Consider the following 18,598-nt stretch of genomic DNA (forward strand, 5'->3'; position numbering starts at 1 on the left):
GTGATAGGGCTTGAGGCGAGCCACATGAAGGACTTCGGATGTCAGTGGAGCGGACGTCGACTTTGGGTGCAGCGGCGTGATTTCATACGTTAAAGGGTCAGTCTACTGAATTTTATCGACCATATTTTCTTTGCGGCAACCGATAGCTCTTTACTCAAATTACCGTTTAGCCAACTGTGGTGCCAAGGAGTGCGGTAGAACATTTTAAAATAGAATTTATTAATGTGGGAACACATCTGTATGAGATGGTAGTCTCATCTGGCAACCATCTGGATTTCCGCCGCGCGGCGACATGTGGCCGACATACATGGCGGCGCCCGTCGAAGCCGGACCTCTCGCTTCGGACTACAGTGAACTAGAATATTGGGTAGTGTGCTCACTCCGCGCCGGCTCAATGGGGGAGCGGTGGCCCAGCGAATGTCGACAGGTTTCTGTTTCGCGGCGCCGACACGAGGTGGCACCACAGTAGACTTCACGGTAGGATTTGCCGTCGCCGTCAGTGCGCCGTGTGTATTTGTGGGCTCGTTGTTGTTCTGTTGTGCGGTTTTGCACTGGTTTGAGCGCTTCTCGGGGGGTCATTTCACGTTTTTATTCACGTATGGTGCCAGTGCTTGTTCAAGCTTGCCCAGATAAGCGGCCTTCAAATGCAGGGCCCTCCAGATTCAAACTTGGGTGCCTGCGCATGACCACGATGAGCCGATGAGCACGTAGTTAGAAGTGACTGTAGACTTGTTTTCTCCGTAATAGGGTATGTTGCACGGAAGTGTGTACTGGAGACAAATTGCCAAATGTGCATTACCTTGCTTACAATGCAGTCTCCCAATGAAAACTGTTTTCCTGCGAGGCTGACAAAATACCGCGACCATGGAGGACTGCTCTACCCACCGGCGCAGCTTTATGGATTTGTGTTGAAGCTTGAAAACCTCTCCACAGAAAACCTCACAGAACCAACTTCTTTTTGAAGTCTGCTTCTAACCACTTCCAACATATGAAGAATGCTTTCGGAATGTAATTCATTGCAGCGAAGAAAAACTCGCACGGGCGAAGCACCTTAAACTGAGCCGTTGCTGACGCTGCTCTGAAGTGCTAGAAAAAGTTGAACGAAAAAGAGGCGAAGTGGTTTAGTTTACGGGGTTTTATCGTCTCTGAGCGACTCAGGCTATGCGGGACGCTATAGACCCTTTGCAAAACTTCAGGCAACATTGTACCACAGTCTGGCACCACTGTGCACCGTCCGCCATGGTGAAGGATAGGTGTTTGGATCGTCTATCTGTCGATGCTCAGTGACCTGCTTTATAGTTGCGTTTAAATTGTTATTTTTTGCCGCAACAGGTCCGTCGATGCTTTAATAACGTGTGTCAAATCTCTGCCACGAATGTGATTCAACATGTCAACTCACTGCTGCGTTCCGATGTGTAATCAATGCGGTTATGTCGACAAGGACGGACGAAAGGTACTTACGTGTACTACATGCGTGTCTTTGTAGCGTTGATGCTTGTCGGTTTAAAGCGTAGCATGCGCGCTCTATTAGACAGCTTTACAGAACCTCCGTATGTATTGCGGCATTTCACAGAGTTTCCAGTTTCAATCGGCAGAAAGCCGCGTTCTATACAAACTAAGCGCCGAACGGCAAGACGCGCGCGTCATCCAGGTGACACGATTTACTTCTGCGATTTGTTCTTCGCTCACAACGTTTATGGAGTCTACACCTGCATCCTTTAGGTTAAACGAAACACCATAGGCTACGCATTCTTGTAAAACAGGGAGAACTACGACGGACGAGGACACGGAACGAGTGCTCGATCGTCCCCTGACCTTCGTGTTCTTTTCCGTCGATCTTGCGCTGTTTTTGCAAGAACGCGTGACCCTAGCTAGATGTGTGCGATCTGCGGAGACACTACCGGTCCGCAGCACAGATCTCCCGACGATCTAAAATAACCCCGAGCCCACCAGTACGGCGTCTTACGCCGACGTGCTTTACAACAGACTATCTCCTGCTACAAATTCCTTTAAGACTAGTGTGATGTGTGAAAGGTGTTTGGCTGACACTGGTTCTTTAATTTGGCCTTCAGAAATTTGCAGTGTGCGGTGGCTTGCAAGTGTTGTACTTTGTGTTGATGAAAAGACAAGTGCACATTCTCAACTGAGCCTTTTATTTGCAGGTTTCATTCCACAGATTTCCTGCAGATGAAGGAATGAAGAAAAGGTGGTTAGTGGCCATCAAGAGAGATGAAGGAATACTCTTCAAGGTGTCGAAGGCAACTAAAGTGTGCTCAAAACATTTCACTGATTCAGACTTTTGGGTAAGTGTGGCCAGTGGTTTGCGGTTACTGCATCAGACAGCCGTGCCATCTGTCTTTCCATTCAGTAAACCGAAAACATCAAGGAAACCTCCAAGACAACGTACCGGGTGCCCACATCCTGCCAAGCGGCAGCGAAAGGCTGCAAAGCAGAATGATGCACAAGATAATGTCCACAATGAGAATGATGTGTCACCATTGGCTGCATATCCCAGTGTGAATTCTACAGAGCGGCAGAGCAGGAGCCCACTGCAAGAAGTTTGTCTCTCAAACATTGCTTTAAATCATGCACAGGAAAATTCTGACAATGAAAATGGCACTCCACCTAAAGAACTACCAAGCACAAGCCCACTGCAGGAAGTTATACCCATAAACATTACTGCATTTCAAGAACTGCAAGCACAGCTTGCAGCAAGCAAGGAAAGAGAGGCCAGTCTGCAAGCAGAGCTTGAAGCATGCAAAATCAGTTGCATAAGTCTTGAAAACAAGCTACAAGACTCCGAGCTAAAGCTCCAGTTGAAAACACAGGAGCTAAACCTTGTTCGAAATGAGCTGATAAGCTCGCAAAAAAAAAATAGAACAACTCAGACAGGATGCTATGTCCTTTGGAGTTGAAAAATTTGAAGAGCGAGATGATGACTTCCAGTTCTACACCGGACTACCAAACTACGACTGCTTCAACACTCTCCTTAAGCTATTGAATCCTGGAGAAAAAGGGGAAAATATGAAACGACGAGATAGAACCCATCAGTCAGATGACTACTGTGGCCGACCACGAAAGTTGACTGTACAAAACGAGCTATTTCTTGTGCTCGTAAAACTAAGACTTAATCTTTTTCACAAGCACCTGGGGCATCTATTCAACATCTCAGTCAGCACAGTGTCGCGTATCTTTTCTGCATGGATGGACTTTATGTACCTGCAGCTCGCACGATTACCAATATGGCAATCACGAGAAGCCATCAACCGAAGCATGCCAGAGGCATTTGAAAGGCATGCTGCCACACGTGTGTTGCTTGATGCGACTGAGATACGTTGCAATGTGCCGACATCGTTTGTGACACAGTCCGAGCTGTATTCTCACTACAAATCCACACACACATTCAAGGGGCTTATTGGAGTGTCTCCTAATGGGTTTGTAACCTTTGTCTCTGAGCTGTTCACTGGCTGCACGTCAGACAGAGAGTGTGTGATTAAGAGTGGCTTCCTGGACTTAGAATTCGACAAAGGCGACATAGTCATGGCCGACAAGGGTTTCCGAATCGAAGATCTTTTGCAGGAAATCGGCGTAAAGCTCAACTTGCCACCCTTTTTGCGGGGTAACCAGTTCACTGCAGAAGAAGTTGGGAAGACCCAAGAAATTTCTGCACTTCGCATTCATGTCGAGAGAAGGATTCAGCGTATCAAAAGTTATCACATTTTTGATCGACCCTTGCCAATTTCACTGGCTCCATTAGCCAATCAGATGTGGACTGTCTGTGCAATTATGAGCAACCTTCAAGGACCACTTCTGCGACAGTATGGTGATGCTGAAGATTGAATGCTGCTCTGGTTTCACTATTTTGTGATGTTTGCACATAAAATATTATCCCCACCTGTATGGCAAGTCTGCCTCGTGCATTCACATTCTACTTATGTTGCACTTCAACCCTACTATGCGTGTGTAGGTTCCTCCAGAGCCCTCTGCTTTAAGAGCTAATTAGAAAAATGCATGACAGAAAATGAGGACAGCACAGCACAAATGTTCTAGATGAGTGCAGTGTGTTTCGGATGCGGTGAGGCAGAAACTCTAGAACACTTGCTCCTTCGCTGCACCACATTTGCTGATGCCCGTCGCGACATGCTTGCGGCCTACAGGGCGCTGGGCATTCTCCCAGACGCTCTTTCAACTGTATTGTGGCCGCAGGGCAGTGCGAGCACCCCTGAGCGAGCAATGGTGAGCCTCTGTGAATTCCTCGAACAGGCGGGCTTGACGTCCCGCCTGTTCTCCGCCAGGTAGTGACGTGCAGTGACTGAACGCTCCGCGTGTGCTACATCGGGACGATGAACAGCTGGATGCCCCCACTCTAGCTGTTTTTGTGCTTTGCGTCGTGCGCGTGATTGTACTGTGACCTACCAGATCTTCACGCATGTGCGACTTGTATATATATTTATATTTATCATGTATATATGTAAATAAATTTATTGACAGTGTACCCCTTCCCCTATCCTTTCTACTATCCCCTCCCCTCTTTCTTTTCACTTCTACACACTGCCTGCTATCCTTTATTTCCGCTGCCCCAGCTCGGGTGCTTCCAGCCGCGATAGCAGATGCCGGGGTAGCAAAAATTATTTTGCCTTCCATATTAAATGCATAAATAAAGCCACTACTACTACTACAAATGTTCTAAATGCTGTTTATCTGCCAAATTGCGGAAACAGAGACATGCCACCACGACAACAAAACATTGCACAGCCACGATACTGCATATCTATAACCTGTGAAATATGACACCTGAACTTTTTCAGTTGAGGCAGCTTTCAGGCATTAAAAAAAATGGTATTTTGATTTTGAACGCCCAGCCATTCATCTCTATATGACAACAGCTTTGTACATGGCTTTTCTGAATTTGAGAACCAATATCAAGAAAAACGTACTAACAAGGCATGCATAGAAACAACAGTACTTTGAGAGATGGGAAGATGGAATTTGGCAATGAGGGCAAGTTTGATACCCTAACTGATATCGGGAAGAAATAGCATATGGATTGAACATGTAGTGCAAAGGTCACATAACAGCATGAACTCGAAGAGAAGGCAAATGTAACAGGGTGGCAGATGAGATTAGGAAGTTGCAGGGATAAGGCGGCCACAGCTGGTACAGAAAAAAAATTCGGCAGAGAGACTTCAAACTGCTCATGTGTAAGGCTTAAGCAGGGGTGTGCGAATGTTCGAAATTTTGAAGAGAATATTTTAGCTTGGTTGGTATTCAATTCAAGAAATCAATATTCGGAGATTACTCAATACATCAAGATTGCGCGAATATTCGAACATTACCGAATATTAAAAAGTGCTCAGTTGTTCGGCAGCAATCGAATACAGCAGACTCTCATTGCAATCCTGAAGAGACTGCAATACCCGGATGAATTAGCCGAATTCCTGCAGCAGTCTTGTGTCAACTTACATTGTTCATTTTTTTTTAGTATGACTAATTTAGGCAGGGCGGGATCACATGCTTGCCAGTCAAAGGGTATACATGTCTGTGCAATTTTAGTTTAATTTTGTTTGCAAATGCCATGTGCAATTCTGAAATAAAGAACAACAATGTTAGCTTATTTTTCCATTTTTTTTCTTCTCATCAAGCAAACATTCGATTCGAAGGCATTTTTTCTGCCTATTCAAAGTTGGTTCGTATTCGAGGAATTCAATATTCGCACACCCCTACCAGTAAGGCTTTTGCCTTAATAATTGCAGGCAAATGGAAGAGGTGTTTTCTCTGCAGTGGATATGACTAGGCTGATAAGTTTTAACGATAACATTTTTCTGATGCCACAGTAATAATGCACATAAAATATTGTCCAATTCTGCGGCTAATAAATGTTTTGGGCATCGGCTGGTCAAGGTACAAGGCTACCTCACAGGCTACTTTCCAAATAAGGAAGCAATGTTGAAAAGTAAAAGTCTCGCAGCTTTACCCACATTGCTTGCCATTCACTTTCGTCCAGCCTAATCCTTTCCACCAGAATGAAATCCTTGCTGAAAACAACGAAGTCTCCCCAGTTCAGACCTGCTACACCCATTTGTCCGATTATCTGAGCATAGTAAATGTGGTCCCTCTTCAACATGGGACCCCTATCACTCAGCTCAGAGCAAAATTCATGCCTAGCAAGCTCCTTGCCCTTGGTGTCTCGTAGCGAGTATGGGCACTTGATTTCAACGACACCATAGGTGCCTTCAGTCGGATCGAATACTATTCTTCCGGTGAGGCGCCAAGCCACGGAAAGGCGGGATTGACGAACAGTCCACAAGAGCTGACAGTTGCATCACGTCCCGCAGATCTCAGGACTTCTTCGTACCGCTTGGCTGCGGCTGCCTCATTGGTGATTCCGTACCTGCGAGTAACACAGAATACCGGGCAATCATTTAAGTTTACATGGCACACACTGGAAAGCATGTAGTCTCACGGAGGAGCTCGATACTGCAGAACTTGATGTACATACCATGAGGTAGATAACAAAATAAATGTTCTTTACACAGCTGGCATTAACTTACTTTATGGCGGGAACTCTGGAGAGGTCCCTGCTCGCAGTAATGGATTCCAAGCCTTTTGTAGTCCACTGTTGTCTTGACAGTACAACACCAAAGTTCGAAGCAGTCAACCGGAGGCCTCGCTGCTTTTGCCATGTTGTGCTCTTGGACTGCTGCCTCGTATCTCTTTCAAGCTGAGCCGACAAACTAGTCGTGGTGCAGATCTCCTACAAATTGTACAAAGGGGGGACATAAATAGAATTATTGCCCTGCTACACATGTTCCACAGAAGCACAGAACATTACGAAAATAAACAAAATAAGCAGCCAGCCTTCTTTGCCCCAGTCCAATTCCAATCAAGCTGAACTCTCTAAAAAATCACTGCCTCTCCCCACTGAGAGAAACAGAAAAGAGGAGGCAGCTGTGAATTTCATTGCTTTCATCACTTCACGAAGAAGCAAAATTTAGGTTTTCAACATGATTAGCTTTCTCATGCAGCACAGAGGTAAGAACAGCTACAGTGAATTTTGGACAGTTAGCAAAGGGCACTTCAATGCAAATCAGCAGCACACTTGTAGAAAGCAAAGAGGATGAAGTGCTAGTTGCAGTTCGACTTGTTATTCACAAGAATGCATCATAATTTTATAGGATCAAAATCAGGATAACTGATTACAGCTTGGGCCCTCACAACAGTGAAAAAGACAAAAAAGAAAAGGAAAGTCAACACAGTACCATGTGGCCTTACTTTTTGTTAGCCATTCTATTTTGCAATGCCACATTGTTGAGGTATACATTTAAATGCACAAGTACGTAAAGGCTAAGAAACAACCACAAAATCCGAAATATACTTTTGTCGCAGCAACGCAGTGATGCTCTTAAATGATCGATTTCACTGGCTCATCTTTCACTTTTCAGACTAATCATATTTAGCTTTTGTGATGCTACTGTGATAACAATGCATCTGAGCATACCTCGAGGATCCTGTTTCCCTTCTGGTGAGAAGGCACGGTCCAAGCACTGGCATTCTGAAAGAAGTTCAGGTCGGGAATGGCACTTGGGACCCCTGAATGCACAGCAGAAATTCCAGCTATATGAACTGTGAAGCCATGTGGATGGAGGGCCTGCTGGTATGCCAGTGGTGACGATGCAGGTGCAGGACCATATTTTGTTTCTTTGGATGGTTGGTTGGGTGTCAGCAGTAGTGCTTGGGCGAATTCATCTTCTGGATTCAGCCGGAGCAGTGATCTAGCGAACTCCTCTTTGGCTGCTTCTTGCTGTTCCACAGTGCGGGGGCAGCGCCTCCGTTCTTTTGGTTTTGCAATCTTGGCAACGCTAACACCACCTTTCCTCACGCTCCGCCAATCAACAGTCTGAATAGAGCACCCTTGGATACTGGAACCTCGTGGCACCCTCCACTGTTGAGGCAAATCTGTTGCTGATAACTCTTGTGGAGCCTCGGTAAACCCTTTGCTTTGTAGTAGAGCTACTGTTCGCAACATTCCCATCAAATGATTGCACGCTAGCTTCCCTGCTGGGCATTCACAGCTACCATCAACAATTTCTCCATTCTGGCTGACGGCAGCAATTATACTGTAGGGTGAAGAGTTCTTTTTTTTGCTTCTATAGCACGATGCTTTGATGAAAAGCAGCCCGTCTCTGAAAATGCAAACGTTTGGCGAATTAGTGCAAGAAATTTTCTCGTCAGACTACACATACAAGCTTACAGTATGCTGCAACATGCCAGGAATGACACCTGCATTCACTTGGGTACCTGGCGCTTACCAAAGGAGTTTGTTATTCTACTACAACAGTGTTAAAGCGCTGTGATTATCTCAGAAGTGTTGACATGAAGACAGAAACTAAATACATCGAGGCGACGCTGGTTTCTCCTTTCTAAATCGCGTTTCAATGTCTTTAATAAGCACAAAGTACATTCAAAGGAAGCCAGCTGGGAGTGCATTTCTTGAGAAATGCTGCAGTGAATCTCGCAGCACTCTTCATGAAACATCAAAATGCCAATCTACCACAGCTGGCTGTCATGCAGGCTCGCCGTCCATTTTACCGCGAAGTGTAAACAAATAGCTTTTGGAATCGGCTACACTTGTTGCTGCGATGGCAGTGGCGTGCATATGCATGACCGCCGTCCCAAGTATCCATACACGAGTACCCGCGTTCGAACCCGACCGTGGCGGCCCCGTTTCGATGGAGGCGAAATGATAGAGGTACGTGTGCTGTGCGATGTCAGTGCACGTTAAAGAACCCTAGGTGGTCGAAGTTATCCGAAGCCCTTTACGAAGGCGTCCCTCATAGCCTGAGTCGCTTTGGGTGGTTAAATTTCCCCATAAACAAAACCTACGCATGTACTACGGCGCAAGAAGCGCTGCCAACGCGTCGCTCTCGATGGCTACACGAAGCGCGTCAGAAACGAGTGGGCGCTCTTAACAGTGGAAAGACACTTCAATGGCAGCGAGGAGCTTTTCAGGAACAAGTTTTGACGAGCTCAGTTCATTTGCATGCTCAGGCGATGGCACGAATACGTGCCCCCCCTCCCATCAGCGGAACGCAGGCTTCTTGTGCCGGAAGAAAGCGAATAACTTAGGAAATACATCGTCAGCTAGTCATGAACACTGTTCTAGACACTCACAGGCATATACTCACCTTATTTTAGAACTGTTTGTCTGCAAGGACGAGGCGATCACATAAGACTCGGCGCTGAAGTTGTAACTTCGGTCCAAGCAGCGTTCTGTGGCTGACCTGCTCGAATAAAATGCAGTCAGCCTCATCTCGTTCAAAGGCGGCACAACGCTGAGGTCGTTTTCCCATCCAGTGATGGGAAAAACTACGTTTCTCGCCATATGTGTCCACTTGGATGCGATTAAAAACGATTGCAGCTCAAGCACGCGCACAGCAGAACCACCGGAGCGACGTAGGAACTATAGTATTCTAGTTCACTATAGTAGTATAGTAGGAACGGTGGCTTGCTAGCGTAGGGCAATCCTTCACCATGGCGGCGTGGTAAGGTTGCCAGACTTGGTGAGAAAATTTACGGGGTTTCGCAAAGGGTCTATAGTGAAGGGCTCCGGAAATTTCCATCACATGGGTACAACTCACTGTAACCTGGGGTTCTTCAACGTGCACTGACATCATACAGTACGTGGGCCTCTATAATTTCGCCTCCATCGAAATTCGACAGCCGTGGCCGGGTTCGAACCCATGTCTTTCGGATCAGCAGCCGAGCGCCATCTGAGCCACCGCTGCCAGAGGCGAAATGAGCGAGCATAAATGCATGCAGTGATGACAAATCTGCCTCATTCTTTATTTTTTTAAATAGCAGTGGATGCTGCATGGCTGTTCAAAAAAATGTTAAGTCAGTTACTGTTGTGTCGAAATTGTTTCGGTACGCGTGCCTCGATCGTATTTAGCGCAAAGCGCTAATTTTAAATAATGTATATGCCCCCCTCCCCCCTTCCTTGTACTTTCGCTCACTTATGTGTCTCCCTTCTACCTCCCTGCCCCTCTGTGTTATGTGTGCTGCAGCTTGGCTCCTTGCGAATAGAAATAACTGCTGCCGCCGACACACTCTCCATTCCGCGTTTGTCCCTGGCATATAATCAAATTCCGCCACACCACATGCTACTACTATTAACTTTAAGTATTAAGACAGAAAGCTGTATGACCCCTCGGTACGCAGTGCGTTGTAACTGCAGGGAAACATTGTAGGCACGAGTGACAATACGTGATCATCCCTGCGTGCCAAGCGTATACTGATAAAAGTTGCTCATGTAACCCCTCATGCAATGTCCCTTGTGGAAGTTTGAGAAATATATAAACATGTGCACATGCCAGAAATTAAGTTCCATTCAAGATCTGCCGAGCCATTTCGATGACACACACGCGAATGTTGCGATAATAATTCAATTTGTCGGCGCGGCTACCACGGCTACTGCGACGCCAGCCGAATGCGCCACTCGCTTTCACCCGTGAAGACGCGTGCAGCGCCACCACGCGCCACCGCGCCCTGTCGACACCGGCGGGGTCACCCCGAGCGGGCCTGTGAGCACACTACCCAATATTCTAGTTCACTGTACTTCGGACTGAATTCTCGTTGTTGATGCCTTTTTCAGTGCGTTCACTGGCCACAAAATGGGGCGCCTGTCTTTCGCTTCGTCTCATCGCGCCTATAAGAAAACATATAAGAGATAAATTTGCTTTATTTTAATAATTAGTGACGATTCTGCCGCTCCTAGGCTTAAGTGGAGAGTCGGTTTGTTTACAGCAATGGTTCCCGTCCTGACGACCAGATGGCGCCACTATAGGCTGAGTTTATTTTTGCGTCTCTGCTAGCATACGCTGAACTAAAAGTGGGAATGTGCCTGCGTTTTGCGTACGTGTAACTATAAATATTCATGTGATTTACAGAAAGAGCGAGCGGTACGCCTTCTACAGCTTACTAGAACAAAACGTGCGTTTCTCTGACATTTGGGCATACAAATGGTACGTAGTATATTCACTTATGCTTCTACAAAAAAAGACTACCACTTTCTTGAACAAAATGAACGTTTGGGGTCGCCACCATGCTTTTCTACGCGACTTTTAATGCCGAAATAAAATATAAATTCCTGCCTAAACCGGGCGCAGACCCCTCGTTATTGATGTTATAGGGTGCCAACTGCCAGAATATGCCATTATTCATACACTCATCTCGGTGAGTAGACTGACCCTTTAAGTCGGTCACTGCCCGTAATACACGATATGGACCTGTGTAGCGCGGCAGAAGTTTTTCACATAACCCCACACGACGGGATGGGAGCCACAGCAAGACGAGAGATCCGGCAGGGTAGCGCACATCACGGTGCAGGCCATCGTAGCGGTGTTTTTGAGCCTCTTGGGAGGCGGAGAGCTTGTGACGAGCAACCTGGCGGGCGGCGTCTGCTCGGGCGATAGCGTCACGCGCATATGTAGTGACAGGGCCGGCTGTGGGCAGCAGAGTGTCGAAGGGCAGTAAGGGGTCTCGTCCAAAGAGAAGATAGAAGGGCGAGTAACCAGCGTTATCATGGCGCGAAGAGTTGTAGGCGAAGGTGACAAAAGGCAAGCTGATGTCCCAGTCCCGGTGGTCGTCGGATACGTACATTGCGAGCATTTCTGGTAGCGTGCGGTTGAGACGCTCCGTAAGGCCGTTCGTCTGCGGATGATAAGCCGTGGTGAACTTGTGACGAACGGAGCACGAACGAAGGATTTCGTCAACAACTCGGGAGAGGAAGCAGCGGCCACGGTCGGTAAGGAGTTGACGGGAAGCGCCATGGTGTAATATGACGTCGTGCAGAAGGAAGTCAGCGACGTCAGTGGCGCAGCTGGTTGGGATGGCGCGAGTGATCACGTACCGCGTGGCATAATCGGTGGCGACGGCAATCCACTTGTTCCCCGAGGAGGACTCCGGGAAGGGCCCAAGTAAATCTAGCCCAACACGAGAAAACGGGTCGGTCGGGATGGGAATCGGCTGCAGGTGTCCAGACGGCAGGACAGCAGACTTCTTTCGGCGCTGACAGAGGTCACAAGCGGCCACGTATAGCGTTGGACGGAGCGGTACAGACCAGGCCAGAAGAAACGCCGGCGCACGCGGTCGTACGTACGGGAGACACCAAGATGACCAACCGTAGGTGCGTCGTGCAGTTGTTCGAGGATAGTGGAGCGTAGGTGTCGGGGAACAACTAGCAAGTGCTCTCAGCGCCATCAGGTCGCATGTTGCGGCGGTACAGCGTGTTCCCGTCCAGCAAAAACCGGGCCAGAGAAGTGTCGCGCCGGTCGGTGCTGAGGCGGTCGATGAGAGAGGTGAGGGTGGGATCCAAGCGCTGTTCGTCGGCAATGTGGGAGAGGTCGGAGATGGAGAGGACACAGGCATCGGACTCACAGTCTGTAGAAGGGGGATCGACGGGATAGCGTGACAGGCAGTCTGCATCTTGATGGAGGCGACCGGACTTGTGAACCACGGAAAAGGTGTATTCTTGCAATCGCAATGCCCACCGGCCAAGACGGCCAGTAGGGTCCTTGAGAGAGGAGAGCCAACACAGGGCGTGGTGGTCGGTTATAACAGTGAATGGGCGGCCGAACAAGTATGTGCGGAATTTTCCAATGGCCCAAACAAGAGCCAGGCACTCGCGTTCTGTGATGGAGTAATTCTTCTCGGCGGAAGAAAGAAGACGGCTGGCGTACGCAATCACGCAGTGCTGGCCGCGTTGTCGCTGAGCAAGGATGCGGCGCCAATGCCGTGACCACTTGCATCGGTGCGAAGTTCAGTCGGGGCAGACGGGTTGAAATGGGCCAATACAGGAGGGCTGGTGAGGACGGCGATAAGGTTGGAGAATGCAGTAGCCTGCTCTGGTCCCCAGGAAAAAGGAACGCCTTTCTGCAACAGATTGGTGAGAGGGCGAGCGACGGCTGCGAAGTTCGGGACGAACCGTCGAAAGTACGAACAGAGACCGATGAAGCTGCGGACGTCGCTGGGCGAGCGGGGACAGGGAAAAGCACTGACGGCACGAACTTTATCAGGGTCAGGTTGTATGCCACTCGCATTCACCAAATGGCCTAGGACTTTAAGTTCGCGGCGGCCGAAAGTACATTTTTTGGAGTTGAGTTGAAGACCTGCGCGGCGGAAAAGGGCCAAGATGGACGAAAGGCGAAGAAGGTGGGTTTCAAAAGAGGGCGAGAAAACAATTACATCATCTAAGTAACAAAGACAGGTCGTCCACTTGAAGCCCCGAAGTAACGAGTCCATCATCCGTTCAAAAGTGGCAGGGGCGTTACAAAGGCCGAAGGGCATGACCTTAAATTGGTAAAGGCCATCAGTGGTGACGAAAGCTGTTTTCTCGCGATCTCTTGCGTCAACAGAGATTTGCCAATACCCGCTACGAAGGTCGATGGAAGAAAAGTAGCGGGCGCCATGTAAACAGTCCAAGGCATGCATCATCTATGCGCGGAAGGGGATAGACGTCTTTCTTCGTGACCTTGTTGAGATGACGATAGTCGACGCAAAACCGCCAACTTTGGTCTTTCTTTTTCACGAGCACGACAGGAGATGCCCAAGGGCTGTTGGAAGGCTTGATGATATCGTTGGCCAACATCTTGTCGACCTCCCGCTGGATGACCTGGCGCTCTGGTAGCGACACACGATAAGGCCTCCGGTGTATAGGTCTTGCATCGCCGGTGTCAATGCGGTGAGTCACTACCGACGTTTGACCCAGAGGAGCAGAAGCGAAGTCAAAAATGTGGGTGTAGGACACCAAAAGGTTGTGAAGATCCTGTGCATGCTCGGGGCTCAGGTCAGAAGCAATCATCGCAGAAATGGATTGCGGAACGTTGGCCGGGATGTCGGGCGCTTGAGAGACAGCAGAAGGCGGTCCAGGTGAGAGAGCAGTGACGGTACAGTCGGTGAGAGAAGACAAAGTAGCAAGCGATATGCCTGCAGGAAGAACTTGTGGTGACAAGCTGAAGTTGAGGACAGGAAGGTAGGTGCTATTCTTGGTGACGCTCACGATGAGGTGCGGAAGAACAACATTGCGGGAGAGAACGACATCGGCGAGTGGGCAGGCAAGATAATCCCCATCAGGAACCGCAGGAAATGGTGACATAGGCAGATAAACGCCAGAGTCGGGGGGCAGGCGAGCGTACTCGGTGGAGCGAAGGCGGGGCGTAGAGCTTGAGGGTGTGTCGGCTGAGCTGAGAGGCAGGTCCAATCGTAGAAGGCCGCTGGAGCAGTCGATAAGGGCAGAGTGAGCGGTTAGAAAGTCTAGACCAAGGATCACATTATGAGGGCAGTGTTCGAGGACGGTGAACAAAACTGGTATGTGATGATCGGCAAGAGTGACGCGGGCAGTGCAGGCCAGTGACGGCAGCAGTGCTGCAATCGGCAACGCGAACGGTCGGCGAAGCGGCAGGGGTCTGGACTTTTTTGAGGCGACGGCAAAATGATGAGCTAAGAACCGAGACTTGGGCACCAGTGTCTAGTGAGGGCAGAAACAGGAACACCGTCCACAAAACATCGAGCAGATTACAGGGCGAAGGCTGGGTCAGTAGAGGATTTTCAGGTCGGGGCACCAATGCAGCATCACCTCCGGGAGCTGCACTGGCTAGTTTACCGCGAGGCGGCCTGCAGAGGACGGTGAGTAACTGCGGTACGGAAGAGGTGAGCGGGAACGGTGGGCTGTCGGGGAGGGAGAGCGGCTGGTTCTACGAGGAGGCGGTGGGGACTAGGCGCTGGGGGGGTCATTCCGAGGCGTGAAGCGACGGGGTCCATAGTCATAACGGCGGTCAATGTAGGGCAAAGGTCGGGGAGGTGCGGACCAACGGCTGCGGCAGTGGCGAGAGATGTGGCTTACGCGCGAGCACGTGAAGCAGATCGGCCGGTCGTCAGGGGTACGCCACTCATCTGGATTACGATATCTTGGGTAACTTGGGACGAAGGTATTGCGGGCCGTAGCGGTAGCGACAACGGGAGAGATGGGGCTCGCACTCCGAGGTTCGACGGGACGATGGCTGGAGGGCATGCCCAAGTTGGCGACCTCCTGGCGGACGACAGCTTGATATTGTGGCCAGGGTGTTGTCCGACAAAGGCGCGTTGGTCGTAACAGGAGCCAGGGCCTCCAGTTCACGGCGCACGATGCGAGTCACGTTGTCGGGATTTGAAGGCTGCCTCAGTGTAGGCAGATCCTCGCACGTGGAACTGGCAGCTGTGTTAGGCAGGCGCTCAAAGCGGTGTGCAATGCGCCGGTGCTTGGCCTGCTCGAAGCGTCGACACACCTGCAGAACGGAGTCAACCGTAGAGCAGTCCCGGCATAGAAGAAGGTGGAAGGCATCGTCGGCAATGCCTTTAAGAATGTGGCCTACCTTATCGTCTTCGGTCATGTTGGGATCGACCTTTCGGCATAGTGCCAAGACGTCCTGGATGTATGTAATATATGATTCTGTGGCCGTTTGGGCGCGAGCTCCAAGTTCTTTTTTGGCAGCAAGCTGACGGCCAACTGGTTTCCCAAACAGGTCGCGGAGCTTCTGCTTGCAGACATCCCACGTGGCAATCTCTTCTTCGTGGGTTTCGAACCAGACGCGTGCGGTGCCGGCAAGATAAAATATCACATTAGCCAGCATCAGCGTGGCGTCCCACCTGTTGTGCTGGCTAACACGCTCATAAAGCGAGAGCCAGTCCTCGACGTCCACACCATCTGTACTGCAGAATGTGCCCGGGTCGCGAGGGTGGGCTACGACGACAGTTGGCGTTGCAGGCGCAGACGGAGGGGCCGGGTCGGTAGTCATCTCGACGGTTCGGCCCGTCGTCTCGTCGGCATGTCGGCTCGAACCCGCGACCTCCACCAAAAGATGTTACGGGGATGTTACGGCGGTAAGTGCATTGGCGGCTGCTCTGAGATGCCCAGCACTCAGCTCAGACTCCGAGGGTTGGTTGGTTGGCCTCAAGTAGAATGGCACATACCCACTACGGGGGAGTGGCCAAGACACAGGCGGTGAACTGTTGGAATGATTAGGAGCTTTAGAGGAAAAGGAGAATTAATAGGGTATAGGCTGACAGATTGGACGACGCAACGAAAGGGGTCCTGTTAGCTGGGAGATCGAAGATGGGACGACGGCTTTATGTGCAAATTTGAATGCATCATATGGAATGGTTCAATTTGGTATTGACTGAAAGAGACAGAAAAAAAATGAAATAAAATAAAAATATAATAATAATAAATGAACTGTTTGATAATCAGAAAAATGAAAACAAATAGAAAAATAAATAAATAAAATTTACATTAGCATGGGAGCCGCTGAGTTTCTAGAAGAAATTTTTGAACTGCACAGCGCGCACTCCTGTTGCTTCGTCCAAGCGAAGTAGCGCCAAAGGAAAGAACAACCTCAGTGGTCACAGGCAGACCCAGCTGGTGAAACGGAATTTCTAATAGGCGCCTCCTCAAAGAAGAGAATCGGCAGCACAACAGCAGGTAGTGATCCACTGTCTCAGGCTCGGCACAAAATGGGCACAGTGGAGAAACCGCCAGACCAGATCTGTGAAGGTAGAAATTTAGCAGAGGAACTCGGCATCGCAAACACGTGAAAGAGACCTCCAGTCTGCGCGAACTCCAGTCTTTGCTGCTCCAAGGGTGCAGAAGGTGCTTATATTCGGGAGATGAAGTAAGCGCCGAGGCTGAAAATTCCTGAAATATTGTGTAACTGCGAAACCTCACCGCAGCTGTATATGCGCAGGTTGGCAGGACAGCAATTATTGGGCCACAGAGAGAGGCCCTTGCTAATGAATCAGCAACCTCATTTAACTGAACGCCCACATGACCCGGTACCCAAAGCAACCTCACCGAATTTAAATCGAGCGGGATCAGCTGCTTAAAGAGGCGTAATGCCCGAGACTCAGAGGGTGATGATAATGAAAAGCAAATAGATAGAGAGTCCGTCATAACCATGACTTGGGAAACGGCAGGATCTAATTTACGTAAGGCTAGAATGACAGCTAATAATTCGGCCAGATAAATTGGAGTGAAGTCAGGGAGACGGAGAGAAAAGGACCATCCCAATGCAGGTGAAAAAATGCCCACACCTGCCTTTTCACGATCCTGCGAGGCATCGGTAGCAATGAGAATATGAAAAGGAAAGGACCTTAGGTGGTCCTGTAACAAACCGTGAAGGAGAGGAAAGGGCTGGAGCTTGGCATGCGATGGGAAAATGTTATCAAATGCTATCTCGACTGAAGGTGAGATGTTATGCAGTGGATGGATATCTGTGAGCTTAATGTTTAAGGGATCGAGGAGAGACTGCACGAAACATATCTGCGGAGTATGCAAATGAGACCAGGTGGCATTTAAAAAGACTGCGGGTTGACTAAGAAATATTACATTGGATGTGTGGAGAGGAGAGTCGCACAATTTTAAAAAGGTTTGGACCGTTAAAAGGCGAAATCTGGCTAATAAAGATGGAATTCCGCGCCTCAAGGTGCAGGACAACATTAGCTACATATTTTGGAAGTCCCAAGCAGAGGCGCAACGCCTCACGCTCCAAGAGCACAAGCGGTCGAAGTTTATAGGCAGGAGCTCCTGAGAACAAAACACATCCGAACTCCAAAATTGGGCGGACATACATTTTATAGATCAGCAGAAGTGTGTGCCTTCTCATCCCTGACCTAGCGCTGCAAAGCCGACACAGGATGCCAATGGCCCGAACTCCTTTTACAGAAACTTGCTCAATGTGAGCCCGCCAGGAAAGAGTAGAGTCATATATCACTCCAAGATACTTCACTGTTTGAACCTGAGGAATTATATGATTTCTATAAGCAACGCAGATATTTACAGGATGAGAAACCGGGAAGATCAACAAGGCGCATTTGTTCACATTGAAGGACAGATGAATACTTCCTAACCAGTTGTCAAGAATATTGAGGTAATCCTGCAAGATCTGATACAGAGAGTGAATATCTTTTGCAGAAGCAAAAAATGCGATGTCGTCAGCGTACACGTAAGTTGTCACATTATGGATGCATGGAATGGAGCTTAGAAAAATGTTAAAAAGAACAGGGGAAAGAACTGAGCCTTGCGGTACACCACTTGTCTGTCGAAATTTCCTTGAAGAACCACTGTCAACGTCGTCGTCGCCCAGCGCACCACCACTTCTTCGTTCACGATTCGTTCACTTCCTCACTAACCAGTTCACCGGTAACAATATGTTAACTGTGAAATGAAAAGAGTGAAATATATTCGCATCTTTGCTTCCAAAGGTAGGAAGGACCGGCACCGAGAGAAAACACCGGTTGCTGATGAAAGTTTTTTACACAGATACTGAACATGAGTGTCCAAAATTAAGTGAGAAGTACACCCCAAGTATCTTATGCTCATTTACGATTTGCATCTGGTCACACCCAAAGCTCACCAGTCATTTGCATGACTATTTCTGGCTTGGAATACGATCGCTTTTGCCTTTGCAAGGTTTATTTTTATGCAATATATTTTTGACCAATATGACAACATCTGCAGTACTTCATTACATTTCACTACTAACTGATCTATATTAGAACAAAATGCAAG

The 18,598-nt window shown here is 48.8% G+C and overlaps 1 protein-coding gene and 1 pseudogene across 2 annotated transcripts; one reads left to right on the forward strand and one right to left on the reverse strand.

The window, feature by feature from the left end:
• Nucleotides 1–1,462: 1,462 nt before the first annotated feature.
• Nucleotides 1,463–3,901, forward strand: LOC149354460 (uncharacterized). Its single transcript, XM_089583332.1, has one exon. It carries the CDS (start codon nt 2,899–2,901, stop codon nt 3,838–3,840), a length of 942 nt encoding a protein of 313 aa, XP_089439458.1. The 5' UTR covers nt 1,463–2,898; the 3' UTR covers nt 3,841–3,901.
• A 630-nt stretch (nt 3,902–4,531) lies between these two features.
• On the reverse strand, nt 4,532–18,527 carry LOC149354461 (uncharacterized; annotated as a pseudogene). Its single transcript, XR_016291321.1, has 4 exons — nt 9,186–18,527; nt 7,499–8,183; nt 6,552–6,754; nt 4,532–6,391 (listed from the first exon to the last, which is right to left on the reverse strand). The product of XR_016291321.1 is annotated as an uncharacterized LOC149354461 (transcript).
• Nucleotides 18,528–18,598: the final 71 nt, after the last annotated feature.

The sequence above is a fragment of the Amblyomma mixtum genome, chromosome 3, assembly GCF_055824585.1.
Source record: "Amblyomma mixtum isolate Tamu chromosome 3, ASM5582458v1, whole genome shotgun sequence".
NCBI lineage: Eukaryota > Metazoa > Arthropoda > Arachnida > Ixodida > Ixodidae > Amblyomma > Amblyomma mixtum.

Coding starts and splice junctions, on each gene's coding strand:
- LOC149354460 (XM_089583332.1), top strand. CDS start 2,899: ATGTCCTTTGGAGTTGAAAAATTTGAAGAGCGAGATGATGACTTCCAG.